We start from the raw sequence: 17,535 nt of genomic DNA, 5'->3' as shown, positions 1-17,535 counted from the left end.
CAAAAATGTTTTCCTTTGGTCAGTTTTAACTTTGTGTCAATGTTATTGGAGTTGATTTGTCCACTTAGGCAAGGGGTGGCCAACCAGTTTGGGAAGAAGAGCCATGGGTAGAGTGCAAAGAACCACGTATTATATATTTGTTTATTCATTTTGTAGACAGATAGATAAAAATAAATATATAATATGCAACTCAGTGCCCTTCCTGTCCCTCGGAACCAGGCAGTATCAGCTCCCCACTCTAACCCAATTCCCCTCCCTTTCCCCAGAACCAGGTACTCCCAGCCACCCCCAGAACTCTAACCCAATGCCCTCCAACTCCTCCAGAGCCAGGCACCCCCTGTCCTCTGGCTCTAATCCAATATCTTCCCATTCCCCCAGAGATCGCCACCCCCAGTCCCCCACTCAAACTCCCTGCTGGTGACTCACTGGAGCTGCTGCCATGCACTTCTCTCACCAAGCCCTGGGACACATGCCACAGTGGTGGACAGCACGCCTGGTGCACAGCTCCAAGAAGGAGCCACATTTAATTGCATAAAGAGCTACAGGTTAGCCACCCCGTCTTAGTCAGTAAGTAAACTGCAGCACCCAATTCACCTGCTCTGTGCTGTTTATTATTTTGCATACATCTACCATGTACTCTCCTATTAATGTCCTCTTTATACTAACTGTTGCTTTTGCACCTGTGTTGTAATTTGCACGTATATATGTTCATACTGGCAAGCTAAACATTCAGTGGGCTTTTTAAGATGTCTTCATGTCCAGCCATTCCACCTACTTTTCAGTTTTTCTCTTTTTTCACAGTTGCTAAAGTTCTCACAATTTTTCCACAGACTCACATTTCAAGACTTCCTCCAGGAGCAGTGGCAGGTCAGTCAGTGGCAATCGAAGGAGGGGTCTGTCGGCTGGAGACCCCGGCAAACTGAACAACTCACTCCTCAGCTCAATGTAGAGAATGTGAATGACATTTTGTACAATAAGCTCTTTTGTGTTTTAACAGATGTTGGGAATTTTATTCTCATTTTACACTCCTTATTGCAACCACGTGCACCATAACTTGAGATATGTGCTGCTGTTGTTTATACTCATTCTGGGTGGAATGGGTGTGTACATGCTCGTTTTCTCCCAAACAAATCAGAACCCTTCTTAGTTGTGCAGGTGAAGATAACATATAATAAATGTTGCATTTACATTTTCATTGTTTACCATTCAAAAAATAATACCCTGAAAGTGCAGAAAAAAAGTAATTTAAAGATGTGGTAGTAACTGACATTCATGTTCTATATTAAAAAGTAACAGGCTTCAGAGGTGGTTGTGTAGTAATGCAAAAGTGATTGTGGTTTGCACATTTCTTTTAAGTTTAAATGGATCCAGTGGTGACTTAAAACACTGCTGCTTCATCCCCTAAGTGGGGCATTTTTCTTGACAAAGAATGGTTTCAGTGAAACAATATAGAGCAAAATTATGGCCAGAATTGTTTTAAATAGTCTTATAATATAAGTTGTATCTCTCTTTCCAAGCTAATATGTTACATAGCTTCAAGCTATATGTATAACAAAAAATGCTATATAAAGATAATGTACCGTAATGCAGTCTTTACTTTGTGTATAATGGAATATTACCATGTAAATAAGAAAACAAGAGTTTATGGAAAGATTCAATACTATTCTTTGTTTCTTGTTTAAATATATATTTTAAGAAAAAAGTACAGAAATAAACATATTACTGAATGCTAAGATGTGTATTATTATTGAGAGACTTGATAGCGGCATTCCTCTTGAAAAAGTGACTTCCTCAAAGTTCATTTACAGCATGTGTGTATGTTACTGTATGTAATGTGTATGAATTATGCATAAATTTACTGTAGTATTTTCCCTACGCATGCTAAAGAGCTACATATTCATTTAACTATTTAGGCATCTGCCTTGTAAGTATAAATAGTCAGTTATCTTTGGACACCAGTTCTGATATTTTAGCAAATCATTGAGTTCTGAAGATACATTTCTACATTTCAAACATCCATTCAACAGCCTTCTTGCTGTTGGCAATGATGACAACGTAAGATTTTTGTCATGAGCAACTTGTGTTCAATATCCTGTGGATAGGCCAAAGAGAAACAGTGGGAGGTTTATCTTCTTTTCTGTTCAAATTTGGTAACAGAATATATTCGTTACTTTTTTCCAGAAGTACAGGATAAATATATTGTCAAGTAAAATACAGTTTACCCGGCATTGTACTCATCTCTTTTTTTGTATTGTGCCTGCTTATCACAGAAATATTTGATTCTCATTAAATGGTTGCATTGATGATATCAACGTTTTATGGAAAAAATTCGTAATAAATATATTTTTAAAAAAATGGCCTGATTCATTTTGAAGGTAATTTCACTGCACATTCAGGGATAATTTTTGCATTGTGACAGATGTACAGACACAGATCTATAAGGATTTCTGACATGAATTAATATAGAATTATTTCCAACCTGTATTTTATGTTTGTGTGGTGTTTTTTGGGCAATTATAGAAAATCTCACCACTGTAAAATCTTGTTTCTTCTTCACCCTCACCCCACACAATGCACACACATTGCTCCCTGCTGCTTCCTGAGCATTATAACTTGAGAGAGAAGCAGCCACTCCATCCTTCCAGTTCATCTGCATATTTGGTGAGAGTCCATTATATTCTGGTTGTCATGGTTATGTCTGCTTTTGACAGCTGATTTACCTCTCATTAGACTAATATTATTTCAACGAAGGGACCAGGAAGGGATGTGATGAAAACAAATAAGCTGCTTCTGTGCTCCTTTGGGTTTGTATTGTGGTAAACTATACTGTTTCTCTTCAAAGAGTAACTGTTCCTGTCCTTTAAAAGGATTACATTAAAATAAGATGTTGAATTAAGCTCTTTTTGATGTATATTTTTATATGCATCTTACTGATTGGGGAATATTGCTTTCGGAATATTTTATCTTTAAAAAAAAAAAGAAAAATATATATGATTCCCTGTTTAGTTTCCTGTTTAGTTTTAAGAGTCATTTAGCTGTTGCCGAGAACCTGAAGTTGCAGTAAAACTTAAATTGCATTTTAAAAAGTTTGACATTCTAATTAAACAGCCCCTTAGCCCAAACCACTTGATATGGGCCAGGCGTGGGTTTCTAATTGCCATATAGGCTTCCCCAAGAAGAGGACTAAATAGGATAATGTGAATGTTATCCAGTTGTAGGCTAGAGCTATTCAGGGCATTGAAGGAGAGGACTAGAAATGTAAGCTTGCTCTGGATAGCTGGGAGAAGAGGTGGAAAGGTTCAAAGCTGAAAGTGAGATGGTGTGATTAGATGAGGAAGATAATTTTAGCATCATATTTTGGGGTAGATTTGGAGGGGGCGATCATGATCCCAGGGAGACCAGTAGGGGATGCTTCAGAAATAAAGGTGGAAGATGAGCAGATATGGGCAAATATTTTGCTATCAAGACAAAAAGGAAACAACCCTTTCTTAATCCCTTGTGGAATCAATGGCAGCAGAAATTAACACCTATGAAGGGATCACATGGAGCCAGTAAGCAGTGACACACGTGCTGAATCAGCATTTCTCTGAGGGCTCCATCTTCTACAGAACTTGTGTTCATTTCAAAATATATGACACTTATGGGTATGAAGAATATTTTCGAACTGTAAACAGATGCAGCACTGTGTTTGGCTGGTTTTGAACGTTTATGCTAAACATGTGCCTCAAATTAACGAAAGTACTTAGATTGATATACAATATATATGTGGCTCTGTATAGGTCTCAAAATTGGATACAAGGCAGCAGCTGAGTTTCAGAAACTTATTTATCTAGCCTTCACTTTCCTGTCCCTTTGCTCCCTTCCTACTCTGTTTTTATCTGTTTAAATAAAGTTGTAATGGCCTTGTATTGAGCTAAACTGAGAGCTAAAAAACATTTCCAGAAAATACATCTTGGAGGGATGAGGAGACCGGACAGCTGGCAAGGATGTAGGAAATGGTTAATATACCTTATGGGTTTTTTAAAACAACATTTTTATGGTGTATATGTGACAATGTATAAGCACCCCCTCCCACTATCCAGCAGAGCACTTATGCTTCTGGTTAGTCCTATTAAGAGCAATTTAGACTATTTGTGCTTAAAGTTACCCAAGTGCATTGGTGGATCAAGACCTTAGCCTTAAATGCCATTCAGCTGACTTACGCTTCTTAAATCTATACTGTGTTTTACACATGATGTAGATAAACGCCAGCTGACCTTGGCAGGCTTGGGCCTGTCCTGAGGAGATTACTTATGTTCCTTCCACCTATTTTTCTTTAAACTATGAAGAAATATTGATACTGGAGCCTTCAGGTATCACAGCTGAACACTCAACCTTCATTTTTGTATTTCCTATGTTTTGAATATTTTACTGTAAATATGCTCTCTTATGGTCTTCATCTGGGACACATGTTTTAAGTTATATATATCTAAAGCAGTGGTGTCCAATAGGAATTCAAAGACCGCTGTGCTTGTGGTTGTCATATTTCCATATTCACCACATTATTTGCACTCCTGGCTCCTCCACTCTCTCTAAATAAATGCCCTCCCACTCTCCAAGAGCCAGGCTTCCCCAGTGCCAGGCATTCCCAGCCTCTGCCTCTCAATAAATGCCCCCACTTCCCCAGAGCCAGGCACCCCCCTATCCCCCATTCTAATTCAATGCCAGCGACTCACTGGAGCCACTGCTGTGGCTACCACTACTGCCACCATGCACTTATTGATGGTTGGGCCCAATGGGTAGTGGTCAATGGCTCAATACCTGGATGGCGGTCAGTTTCAAGTGGAGTGCCCCAAGGCTCAATTCTGGGGCCAGTATTGTTCAACATGTTTATTGATGACCTGGATAAGGGACTGGATTGCACCCTCAGTAAGTTTGTGGATGACACCAAGCTAGGGGGAGAGGTAGATACATTGGAGGGTAGAGATACGATCCAGAGTGACCTGGTTAAATTGGAGGATTGTGCCAAAAGAAATCTGATGTGGTTCAACAAGGAGAAATGTAGAGTCCTGCACTTGGGACAGAAGAATCTCAAGCATTGTTATAGGTTGGGGACCGACTGGCTAAGCAGCAGTACAGTGGAAAGGGACCTAGAGATTATGAATAATAACCGATTACGGTGGATGAAAGGCTGCGTATGAGTAAACAGTGTGCCCTTGTAGTCAAAAAGGCCAATGGCATGTTGGGATGCATTAGGAGGAACATTTCAAGCAGATCTAGAGAAGTTGTTGTTCCCCTCTATTTGGCACTGCTGAGGCTACATCTGGAGTATTGCATCCAGTTTTGGGCCCCCCCCCTCCGTATAGAAAGGATGTGGATGTGCTGGACCAGGTTCAGCAGAGGGCAATGAAAATGATTAAGGGGCTGGAGCACATGACCTATGAGGAGAGGCTGAGAGATTTTGTTTGCAGAACAGAAGACTGAGGGGTGATTTAATTGCAGCCTTCAACTTCCTGAAGAGATTCTCTAAAGAGGATGGAGAGAAACTGTTTTCAGTGTTGACAGATGGCAGAATAAGGAGCAATGCTCTCAAGTTATAGAACAGGAGGTCCAGGCTGGATATTAGGAAAAACTATTTCACCAGAAGGGTGGTGAAGCAGTGGAATGCGTTGCCTAGAGATGTGGTGGAATCTCTATCCCTAGAGGTTTTTAGGTCCCAGCTTGATATAGTCATGGCTGGAATGACTTAATTGGGGTTGATCCTGCTTGAAGCAGAGGGCTGAACTCAATGACCTCTTGAGGTCCCTTCCAGCTCTATGATTCTATGATTCTCCCACCAAGCTGTGGGGCACATGTGTGGAGTGGGCAGACAGCACTCCCCACGTGTGGCTCTTAGGAGGAGCTGCCGTCAAAGTCTCCAAAAGATGCAGGTTGACTGCCCGCATATTCGCCACAATGCAGTGTCCTATTTGCTGCATGTGGCAAGTGGCGAACATACTGGACACCACAGATGTAAAGACTGTAGTCGTCTTTAACTCTGATAATAAGATTTAGGTTCACATGCATCTAAAGGCTGAGGGCAGGTCTGTAGTTAAGTACTTAAGATTGGATTATGATAATGCGTCCAGTGCCTCTTCTCCTCCATGGCTGCCTTTGGAGAAAGATCAGCCCCTCCTCTGGGCACTTTCTATTGCTGCAGGAAGCTCAATATCCATATCACCTTCACAGTGCAGCTGGGCTGAGGACAGCACAAGGTGCAGCTGGCAGTCCTGCAATCTCTCTAAAAACAACAACGTTATGACCCCTCACCGCATGACCATCTTTTGGTTCCGGACCCCTGCAGGTACCACACCGTGAAATTTCAGATGTAAACAACTGAAAATGTGAAATTGACTAATCTGAAAATCCCATGACCATATAATTGACCAAAATTGACTTTGTTAGGGCCCTATACAGTATAAAGGAACTATTTATGCTGGTGCTTGTTCTGACCTAAGGCTCTTAGGAACTGGTAACATCAGAAAAATAAAATAAACTCTTTATGGAGTCTGAAGGTCCAACCCCTAGCAGAGGCCCTCTTGAAGATCATGGCGGATTTCTTATAAACTTAAGGTGGCTGTGGGTTCTTTTATTGTTTTCAACATGCTTGTTCCGTAGTCCTTTCCCCTTGGAAATACGTGTGCTTCCTTAGAAAAGGCTGTGTGGAATTCCTACCTGCTGGCAGTTATGTTGATCATAGCCCTTGGAGAGAGAGCAGTGATCTATTTGAACAGTCTGGTTTACTGGGAATATCAAAACACAGGCATGGAACAGTGTAGCATGCACAAACAAGATGGTCAAGATGCAGGGAGCCATGTGTCTCTACCCAAGAGAAATGCTGGCAGTGGAGCTGGGAGCTTAGAGTAGATTTCCTTAGTGGACCACAGATGATAAAATACAGGAGTTCCCCTGAAATATGGTGGTTATGACCAGTGTTCCCTGTAAGCGGTACGCTTGTGCAAGAGCCCAGGAGAGATTCATATGCTGCCCAGCTATTTAGCCCACGTCTAGGTTTTTTGTTTCCACTGGGTGTACACATTTGCACTTGCCTCAGTGCACCTAAAGAAGTTTATTCCATGCTGGGTGGAAACAATCGATACATGGATGGAAAAAATTAGAGGAAACATTGGTCATGACGCAAAATATGCCACCCATGTTTTCTATTGAGCTGACAAGTGACTGTGGTTCTATTTTTGTCTAGCAAAGTCTTGTCATCCAACTCAAATAAATGCCTCACCCCCCGCAAACCCTTAAAGGCCCAAATTTTCCGATACAGAAACTCTATGGGCTCGTCTACGCTAGCTCCCTTCTTCGAAGGGGAAGTGTAAATGAGCCCAGTCAGTAAACAGGATGAAGTTTAATAAGGACAAATGCAAAGTGCTCCACTTAGGAAGGAACAATCAGTGTCACACATACAGAATGGGAGGACTGCCTAGGAATGAGTACAGCAGAAGGGGATCTAGGGGTTATAGTGGACCACAAGCTAAATATGAGTCATCAGTGTGATGCTGTTGCAAAAAAAGTAAACATGATTCTAGGATGCATTAACAGGTGTGTTGTGAACAAGACACAAGAAGTCATTCTCCCGTTCTAGTCTGTGCTGGTTAGGCCTCAGCTGGAGTATTGTGTCCAGTTCTGGGCACCGCAGTTCAGGAAGGATGTGGAGAAATTGGAGAGGGTCCAGAAGAGAGCAACAAGAATGATCAGAGGTCTAGAGAACATGACCTATGAAGAAAGGCTGAAAGAATTGGGCTTGTTTAGTTTGGAAAAGAGAAGATTGAGGGGGGACATGACAGCAGTTTTCAGGTATCTAAAAGGGTGTCATAAGGCAGAGGGAGGGAACTTGTTCTTCCTTGCCTCTGAGGATAGAACAAGAGGCAATGGACTTAAATTGCAGCAGGGGAGGTTCAGGTTAGACATTAGGAAAAAGTTCCTAACTGTCAGGGTGATCAAACACTGAAACGAATTGCCAAGGGAGGGGGTAGAATCTCCATCACTGGAGATATTTAAGAAGAGGTTAGATAGATGGCTTTCAGGGATGGTCTAGAAAGTGCTTGGTCCTGCCATGAGGGCAGGGGCCTGGACTCAGTGGCCTCTTGAGGTCCCTTCCAGTCCTACTCTTCTATGATTCTGTGATTCTAATTAGCAATGAGGTGCTGCACTGCATATGCAGCACGTCATTAACATAATTCTTGCCACGTAAACTTCAAAGTTACTGTGGTGAGAATTATGCTAATAAGGTGCTGTATGTGCAGTGCAACACCTCATTGCTATTCACTGACCGTGCTTGTTTACATGCCCCCTTCGAAGGAGGGGGCTAATATAGATGAGACCTATAGGTCACAGAGTATTTATTTCTTCAAGAGTGCAATTAAACTCCTCCAGATCCCAGCCAAAACAAAGCAAAGACCCCTTCTCTGGCCCTGTGGGAATTCAGCACAAAAATGCCATTGGCTGTAAAATCTACAACAGAAGAAAGGATTAACTATAAAATTGGCTTGGCCAGATTGTGAAGAACTAAAATGTTAGTGTTTACAATATCCTGAAAACCTAAATCCAAGCCAAAGGTGGTTCACTGGGACCAGACTGAGAGCTACTGAAAGGAAAAAAATACCACCATGGCTGGTACTTCAGCAGAGGGAACAGCTGCATGACTGTAACCACAGTGAGGGAAGCCAGTTAAATGAGGACTATCATTTACTCTGCCTTGAAATTACATGCACTTTTCTTGGAGTGGTAATTGGTAACGGTACTTACAAGGCAATGGAGAAAATGGAATGATCTGCGATGTTGTGATCTACAACAGCTATGGAGTTCAGTAACCAGTCCTGGGCTTACTTCTCAACTGCTCCTTGCTTTTCATTTTATAGACATCCTGTTTTAAGATGCCTTGTAGCTGCACAATAGTTATGTACCTTTTAGTTCAAAAATCATTTTACTGTCGGGGGTGGCAGGAAGTTTGTGCATGAAGAAAATCAAACATAGGAAACTCTGGGAGCTTTGCTTATTAGAGAAAGGAATGTATGCTGTATGCCAGAGAAAAGCAGAGTCTTGAAATGGATTGATTGACCACTATGAAGAAAGCTGCCACTGAAGACTAAAGAGTTAAAACTTCCAAACCAGGGGCTCTAAGCTGTACTCTGAAATTCATATATTGAGGTGGCAAAAATGGATTTAAAAACTTAGTGCAAAATTTTCAAACTGGGGTGCCCAAAGCTAAGATCCCAAAAGGTGAGAGAAAGGGGAAATAAGTATGGAAGTGCAAGGCATTCTGGAAGGGATCTTCAATGTTCTGTTTGATTGGGGGATGGAGGTGGGGAAGGAAGAGAACTTTGTAAATCTGAACTGAATTTGAAACCATGATTTTTAAAAAGTACTGCAGTTACTTAATGCCACCTGTGTTTAAGTACTGAATGCATATGAAAATGCTGTGAATAAGTGCAGTAAATGGACTTTTATAAGCCCAGGGGGCAGAGCCGTCAACAAACTTTATTCAAGATTTACTTTTGGAAAATAACTTGAATATTCAGTGGAATTATTCTGCGTTCCTTTAGCAATCATGTCTACTCTCAAGATCAAGACAAACTGAGATCCACTCACCGTGTGCCCAGATGACTGATGATAATCTATCACCGTCTGTTATGTGGATGGAGATTTATGTCTTTTTTGCAAATAGCTGGGCTTTGCACATAGCACATACAGTAGGGTCTTGACATTCATGAGGGTTCGGTGTTCAGAATGCTCGCGAATGTTGGTTTTCATGAATGTGGTGGGGCGGGGCTTGGAGGCCTGGGAAGCAGCAGTGTGGGTGCTCCCTGCCCTTGAGCCCCAGGAAAGCTGCAGCTGCTGGCACTCTCCGCCTGGGGCCCTGGGGAAGAGGCAGCTGCTGGTGCTCCCCACCCTGGGTCCCAAGGATCCCATGGCAGCCACTGGTGTTTCCAGCCCTGGAGAAGCCACAGCGCTTCCGGCCCCAGAGCCCCTGGGAAGTGAGGCCACTCGCGAATAGTTGAATTTGTGAATGTGGCACATGCAAATGTCAAGAGCCTACTGTACACTATTACGTCCTTCCCAACTCTACTAAGAAAAAAAAGCTGCCTCTGGCTCTCAAGGTCTTTGCCTACAGTAGCAAAATTTAGACCTGTAATTCCCTGCTGTGACAACTCCACAGTGATCACTACCGGGAAAGTGTGACTATAGTTGGAACTAACACATTTCAATCACTGCTTTCTCATACTGGTCTGTGTGACCATATAGGTCAAGAGAGAATCTTGCTGTTTGGTCAAACTGTATTGGCAGGGCAATGCTGTACGAGGGAGTCAAGGGTCCTGGACTGGCTGGCCATCAATTGAAGGAAAGGTTAGTTAAAAAGTGCCTGAGTCAGGAAACAAAGCTCTGTTTAGAAGGCAGCACAAATAAATAGATTAAAAATGAGAACGAGAGCAAATGGGAGCCAAAGCTTTGGGCAGAACAGGTGAAAGTAACTTACAGCAGAGTGGGATTAATATGTGTCTTTTTTTATATAGGAATTAGCTACAGTGCTCCTCTCATCTAACTGTTAAATTATCTGTCAGAAAATTAGAGTTTCCAGCTGTCTAACTAGCCCCTGGAATAATGGTTAAATTTGCCCCTCCCCACAACCAAAATGTGAAGTGGCATCCCTGGTTTACACCTTCAATACACATTAACTGGTCTTGGTAAACTCAGCATAGGATTAGTGTCCTGCTAGAGCCAAGGTTTAAGAGAGAAAAACAGGAAATTTAAAGAAAAAAGGATGTGTCACTTCAGTACCCATTAGAACTAGTTTACAAGTCCCATTAAAATGGGAGTTCTCCGGCAATAGAATTAATCATGTGGAATGCAGACGCCACAAGTGAATAGTCTGCCTCTGGGTTTTCCATAAAAGGCATAAAAACTTTTATTAATAAACAACATCGTCTCTCAGCCCTTAGTAAGCTAAAAGTATTGTGAGTCTATGGCTGCTAATCGGCCTAATTCTGAGGCAGGAAGATGGAACTTGATTTTGTTGTCTGGCACAGAAACATTGCTCGCCTTGCTCAGCAATAAGTAATTTCTCCTCCTGTCCTCTGTATGCAGTGTTACAAGAGGTCAGAAAACATCCTGATGCAGGGGGTGTGCACCTTCATCCTCCTCAAGGCACTCTTTAGGTGCCTGCTCACCCACCTGGATGTGGAGGATCACAAGGCCTCCCAAGTTCTGGCTACATGTTGGTGTCCTGTACAACATTGTGGAGGGGAAGACGGAGCCTTCCTCCTGGGGTAGAGGGCAGATGCCAGCCTTCGGTGTGAGCAGCTGGGCACAGCTCCGATCTGTCAGGTCCATCAGGATGGGCTGAAGATCCATGAGGCCATGAGGGAGAGCTTCTTCCACGGTCCCAGATAACTCTCCCCAGGTCTCTTCCAGTGGGGGCCTCAGGCCCACAGCTCTACCTGATCCACACCATGACCCTTCCTGTCATCCCATCATCCCTCCCCAACCCCTGCCCAATAAAGGGAGATGCAGGAGTGATGTTTTAAGAACTACTTTACTTAAACAAATATAAAACAGTGCGAAATGGAACTGGTGCAATAAGGAACTATGTACATCAAAGGCAAGTGTAAAAACATTGAACTACGTACAGTGGGAGGGCTTTGGACAGGTGGGGGCATCAGAAATTGGCGGGGGCCTTGGGACGGGGTGGTGGGGCCTCAGTCCATGGAGAGGGTGTGGGCTGTGAACCTGAGGGGGGAGTGGGACCTTGAGGGGTGATGCTCTCTGAATCCCCTCCTGCCACAGGTTCGGTGACCCTGTAAGTGCTGGGTTGGGCCAGGAGCAAGGGGATGTGGGCATGGCCCTCAGCCATTGCTAAAGGTTGAAGATGTCCTGTGGGATGGCCAGCAGGGACAGCGTGGCAGGGGCGGAGGGGGCAGCTGTCACTGGTGGCTGGGCCAACATGGCCTGCAGATGCCAGTGGCAGCATTGAAGAGGGACATGAGTTGGTCTTAGGTCCTCAACTGCCACTCCCACTCATCCTGCAGCTGCTGCTCCAGGAGGTTCGTGAGCTTCCAGAGGGCAGCATTATTACCCCTCTGGAGGTCCTCATACACGCAGTGATGGCCCCTCTGGCTGCAGACGTGCCCTTTCGGTGCAGTGGGGCTGGTTCTACCTGATGATGGTTCAGGGCTGCCTCATTCTGGTGCTGGGGTGGGACTGGCTCACCCTAGTGGTGATATGGGGAGGGCCTGGCCCTCAGTCAATGTAGGTCCAGCTGTATGGAAGACAAGGAGCGATGGTGAGTCATTCTTGCAACACAGACTCTGAGACCCTGCCCTCCGCCATGAGCAGCTAGCGCAGTGGCCATTCAGGCATAGGCGGGGACATTCCGCCACTTGGCCCTGGGATCAGCTCCTCACCCTGTAGGTCCAGGAGGGCCTGGCCCTTGGCCCCAGTCCATGAGGGGGTCTGACACTCCATGGCTCAGGTTGGCTTCTGGGACCCCTCAGGCTGGTCCCTCGAGGGCCTGGTGGGGGAGTCTCAGGTTGCCTGGCTGTCTGCCTTCTGGGCAGGCTTGGTCTCAGGGAATGGCTGCGAGGGCATGGGAGACTGCAGGCTGTAGCTCTTTTGCTTCCACACTCAGCTTCCTGCCACAGGGTTTCCCGCTCTCCCCACAGCTTTATGGATAGCTGGAGGCAGGCACCATAGACCACTGCTTGCTGTGGACAGGCTGTACCCTGGGACATCTGCGTGGCACCCTAGAGGCCTTTTCTGTTGACAGAGTGGCCCCCTGAAATGTCCAGAGTGGCTATCTGTAGACAGCTGTCTGTAGATGGAGACGTTGTGCCTCATGGGGAGCGGGATAAGACTGTCGACAAAAGTGCTGCAGCCTTTCAGTTTACTGTTGTCTAAACACCCTGTGAACCTGGACATGGTGTGGATTTTTGTCAACAAAACCCTCTAGTGTAGACATAGCCCTAGTCTGGTGCCAAGGTAATAGCATATATATACCACAGCTGCCCCCACCCCCACCTCGCCCATGCTCATTTCCTTCTTGCTGCATGTGGTGGTCATTGGAACGTCTCCTTCTCTTGGCTCAAGCAAGTGCATCTCCTCTTTTCGTGTGTAGATAGTTACTATAGCATAAATGGTGCTTTGTTAGTAGGTAGTTAACAATTAGGTGTTACTAGCTAGTTGTTAGGGGGAGTGTGTTTGTTCTTCCTCCACCCTCACTGGGGCAGGGGCATGCCTCAGACCCATGGGCAAACACATCTCTTGCCAGAAGTTTATGCATAAAGGGGCATAAGTGCCTGGGGGAGGTGCATCTTACACACAAGTGTAAGAGTTGGGAAGCTTTCCAGTTGGGAACCCGCAGGGACAGAACATACAGGCTGAAGCAAATCCTCACAGAGTTCTCCACGAACCCTCAACCAGTGCAGCTTCTGGGAAACAGAGCTGAGGCACATAAAGAGCATGGTGTTGGATCTATGCCTTTCACGGGCTAATAGCCATTCATGAACTTTTCTAGTTTTTTTTTTTATAGCCATCTTATAGTCTTGGCCTTCACAACATCCTCTGGTACCTTTTTCAAATCCAAAATATATTTTTTGAGATGAGGTGATCAAATATGTACAGTTTTCAATATGTGGGAGTATCATGGATTTATATAGAAGCAAAATGATATTTTCTGTCTTATCTATCCCTTTCCAAATGAGTCCTAATAATGTTACTTTTATTTGTTTGATTGTTTGTTTTTAGGGGGGAGATTATTACATGTGGAGCAGACATTTTCAGATAACTACCCACAATGACTCCAAGTTCTCTTTCTTGATGGGTTCATCTAGTTTAGATCCCATAATTTTATGTGTCTGCTTGGGATTATATTTTGCTATGTGCATTACTCTGCATTTATTAACCCTGAGTTTCATTTATAATTGTGTTGCCCAATCACCCATTTATGTGAAATATTGCTGTAACTCTTTGCAGTCAGCTTTGGACTTATAACTAACCTGAATAAATATTGCATCATCTGAAAATTTCAGCAGTTCACTCTTTCTTCCAGATCATTTATTGAAGCGTTAAACAGCACTTCACCAGTACAGACTCATGGGGACACCACTATTTATTTCTCTCCATTTTCAACATTTATTACATAAGAACGGCCATATGGGGTCAGACCAAAGTTCCAAGAGTGGCCAGTGCCAGGTGACCCCAAGCAAATTAACAGGACAGGTAATTACCAAGTGACTCATGCCCTGATGCCCATTCCCAGGGTCTGACAAACAGAGTCTAGGGACACCATACTGCTCACCTTGGCTAATAGCCATTGATTGACTTGTTATCCATGAATCTATCCAGTTCTTTTTTTGAATTCTGTTATAATCTAGTCCCTCACAACATCCTCTAGCAAAGAGTTACACAGGTTGGCTGTGAGTAGTGTGAGGGAATACGTCCTTCTGTTTGTTTTGAAGCTGCTACTTGCTAACATGCTATATTGGGAGTTATACATAAGATAGCCCTCACTCGGTTGCTGGGCTCTTGTCTGCATTCTTTTTATACCCGTAGAGCATATTCTTTTCTTGATGTTTTTAAAATCAGATCATTTTGGCTGAAAGAAGCTTAAGGAACGTTAGGTGAATGTAGCCCCACCCATCCCCACACTCTTCCTCTAAACCAAAGGTGGGGAACCTTTTTCGGCTCAGGGGCCACTGACCCATAAACAAATCATTTGGGAGCCACCAACTGAGAAAACCCCCCCCCAACTTCTCTGATGTGGTCCCTCACTGTATGGGGGCCGTGGCTATGGGATCTAGGCAGGAGGGAGCAGGAGCTGGCTGAGGTGGCTGATCTGGGTTGGATTGGGTTGCATGAGTGGGCTGTGGTTGGAGGATCTGGCAGGAGGGGGGGGCGTAGGGGCAGGCTGGTGGTGTGGGACTAGGTGGGAGGAAAGGTTCAGGAGGGTTTGGTTTATGGGGTCTGGACTGGAGGTATCAGGGTGGGGGTGAAGGGTCTGGGAGTGAGGGGGTCAGGAGTACGGTGCAGGTGGGAAGGCAGGGTGGGAGAGGGAGCAGTTGAGGGGGCGTGAGGTCTGGGCACTGGGGCTGCAGCTTATCCACTCCCAGGCACCATCCTCTGCTGCTCTGATTGGCCGGAATTCCAGCCAATCAGAGCAGCTGGAGGAAGCCTCCAGGCAGGTTGCTGAGTCCATTGCTGCACCGCCTCCCTTTTCCCAGATCAGAAAAGTGTAACAAAAATGACTAGGGGTACGAAATGGCTGCCACATACAGCGAGATTAATAAAACTGGGACCTTTCAGCTTGAAAAAAAGATGGCCAAGGGGATTGATATCTGAGGTCTATAAAATCATGACTGATGTGGAGAATCTAGGGCCGTGAGGCTGGCCTTCTCCCTGGAGTGTTTAGTGAAGTCCAGAAAACTCACTTTATAAAAGATTTTTGTTCTTGAGCACCTGTTAATCTGTGACCAATAACTAGATTATTCCTCCTAATCTCCCAAACCAGGTGGCTCTTTTTAAAAACTAATCAACCAAAAATTACTTCTCACAGCTGTATTGCAGCAGGCGACACTCTTCTGAGACGTGTTTCTCACACCTGTTTTGTCCCCATTGGCTCATTTCTGCTCTGTGAAGCAGGCAACTTCTCTGGATCTCCATTCTCTCTCTGATCAGGCAGACACCCCTCCCATTGTTTTACAGTCTCACAATCACAGAATCACAGGGCTGGAAGGGACCTCAGGAGGTCATCTAGTCCAGCCCCTTGCTTCAAGCAGGATCAACCTCCACTAAGTCATCCCAGCCAGGACCTTGTCCAGCCAGGACTTAAAAACCTCAAGGGATGGAGAATCCATCACCTCGCTAGGCAATGAATTCCAATGCTTCACCACCCTCCTGGTGAAGTAGGCTCCCTTTCTTTCTCCCCAGAGAGGTGTTTTTGAGAATACGAGTCTGCAGGAAGGTGGCGTAGGAGGAGAAAACGTGGCAGTGTTGGCATGCCCAGCTGAGGTCAAAGGGATTCCTGAACGCACCTCAAATGTGCAGTAAGGTGCATGCTGCCCATTCTGTAGCGATGTGTCATTTGAGCCTTACGCTGCACAGGGCAGGAATTCACTAGCAGAGCTGCCTTTGCAGAATCTCCACACAATAGTCTCCAGCTATCTGGAGAACTTTAAAAAGCCTCTGGGGTTGAAAATTCATCAGCAGGAGCTGGTGTTTTGGAACAATGAGCCAGAGCTGATCTGTGCTGACTGGGGTGAAATAAGGCATCTGGAAGCGTATCCAAGAGGCTGGTAAAACAGAGAGGTAGAAAAAAACCCACAGGACCCCATTCCAAACCCCTTTCAGGCTGTCATGGAAATTCTGTCCTGAAAGGGTCTTCACTTGTCTTTATATCTGTTGGTCTACGCCACAGTCCTCTCATGTATTCTTGTAACCCCCGTTCCATGACGGCAGCTCGGACTCCCCCAGGGTTTGAAAATAAAAGTACAGCAAAAAACCCCAAAACAAAACAGAAATGGCTCAGATTCATTCTATTTGGTAGCAGTTACTATGACATCCTGGTACTCTGAGGGGGATCTGTGTACTTCTATCCCTGGCTTTGCCTCCATGAGGCGGCACTGCTGTGAGGCCCAATCTGCCAGGAGAGAGAGAGAGAGAGAGAGAGAGAGAGAGAGAGAGAGAGAGAGAGAGAGTGTGTGTGTGTGTGTTGAGGGAGGGGGGTTAAGTTCAGCCCTCCGTGTTACCACGGCCTTATTTTAACAGGACGCAGTGCTGCAGTTTAGCCTAGCAGTGCCAGTAGACTTCTTCTGTCTTTGGCCTTTAAGAAGGCTGTGGGGTCTAATCCAGCCTCCTGTGCTGGTTGAATCACACCTACCGATGGCTTTTCTTACAAAGGCAGCAGAGCTGCCCAGCCCACACTGGCAGCCTTCATGTGCCAACAGACCACCCTAGCTGGAGTTTACAGTGAGAGTGACATTTCTTTCTGTTTTCCTTCGCATATGCCAGAACAGCCCTGCCTACCCTTTTTTTACCATGACAGCAGTGTTTTGCAGATGTTGCTGACTGGGACCCGTTGCTCACGGTCTGAGCCTGCCAGCTCCAATGGGTAGCCAGAAGAGCTGGGATCCATGGCTAAAATGTCAGCATTATGAGTGCACCATTTTGTTGCCTGACTGTGAAACTACTTCAGCAGGCTTGAAAATGCATGAACTATTACTGCATGAATGTAGGATGGTCATGCTCAACACAGCAAGATCTTTGCAACTGGCAGGGTGGGTGGACCACTAGGAGCAGTGTTGCCGTTTCAGAGGTGGTTAATCCAATCTTTTAATAAGATACCTTTGTAAGCTCGGGGAGAGGGAGGGGGAGGTGGCAAAAAGGTGGGGTACTATTTTTCACTTAAACTAGAGGCTTTTTTTTGTTCTTTGTAGTTTTAATCCTTCTGAGCCAAAAAAATTCACCTCAGGCAGGCGGCACCTTATAGACTAACAGACATTTTGGAGCATAATTTTC

At 44.8% G+C, this 17,535-nt stretch overlaps 1 protein-coding gene across 3 annotated transcripts in view; it reads left to right on the top strand.

Annotated features, from left to right (window-relative positions):
- The window catches only part of TASP1 (taspase 1), a 167,344-nt gene extending 164,918 nt beyond the window's left edge, over positions 1-2,426 (top strand). For all 3 annotated transcript variants that reach the window (XM_074989366.1, XM_074989365.1, XM_074989363.1), the window contains one exon: positions 831-2,426. In XM_074989366.1, the coding sequence (XP_074845467.1) occupies positions 831-923 (93 nt within the window). In that variant the 3' untranslated portion in view covers positions 924-2,426. The remainder of the gene's footprint in view (positions 1-830) is intronic.
- The last annotated feature ends 15,109 nt before the right edge of the window (positions 2,427-17,535 follow it).

This window comes from Carettochelys insculpta, chromosome 3, assembly GCF_033958435.1.
Source record: "Carettochelys insculpta isolate YL-2023 chromosome 3, ASM3395843v1, whole genome shotgun sequence".
NCBI classification, from domain to species: Eukaryota; Metazoa; Chordata; order Testudines; family Carettochelyidae; genus Carettochelys; species Carettochelys insculpta.
Note: the sequence above shows the minus strand (reverse complement) of the source record. Positions and strands in the feature narration are given on the sequence as shown.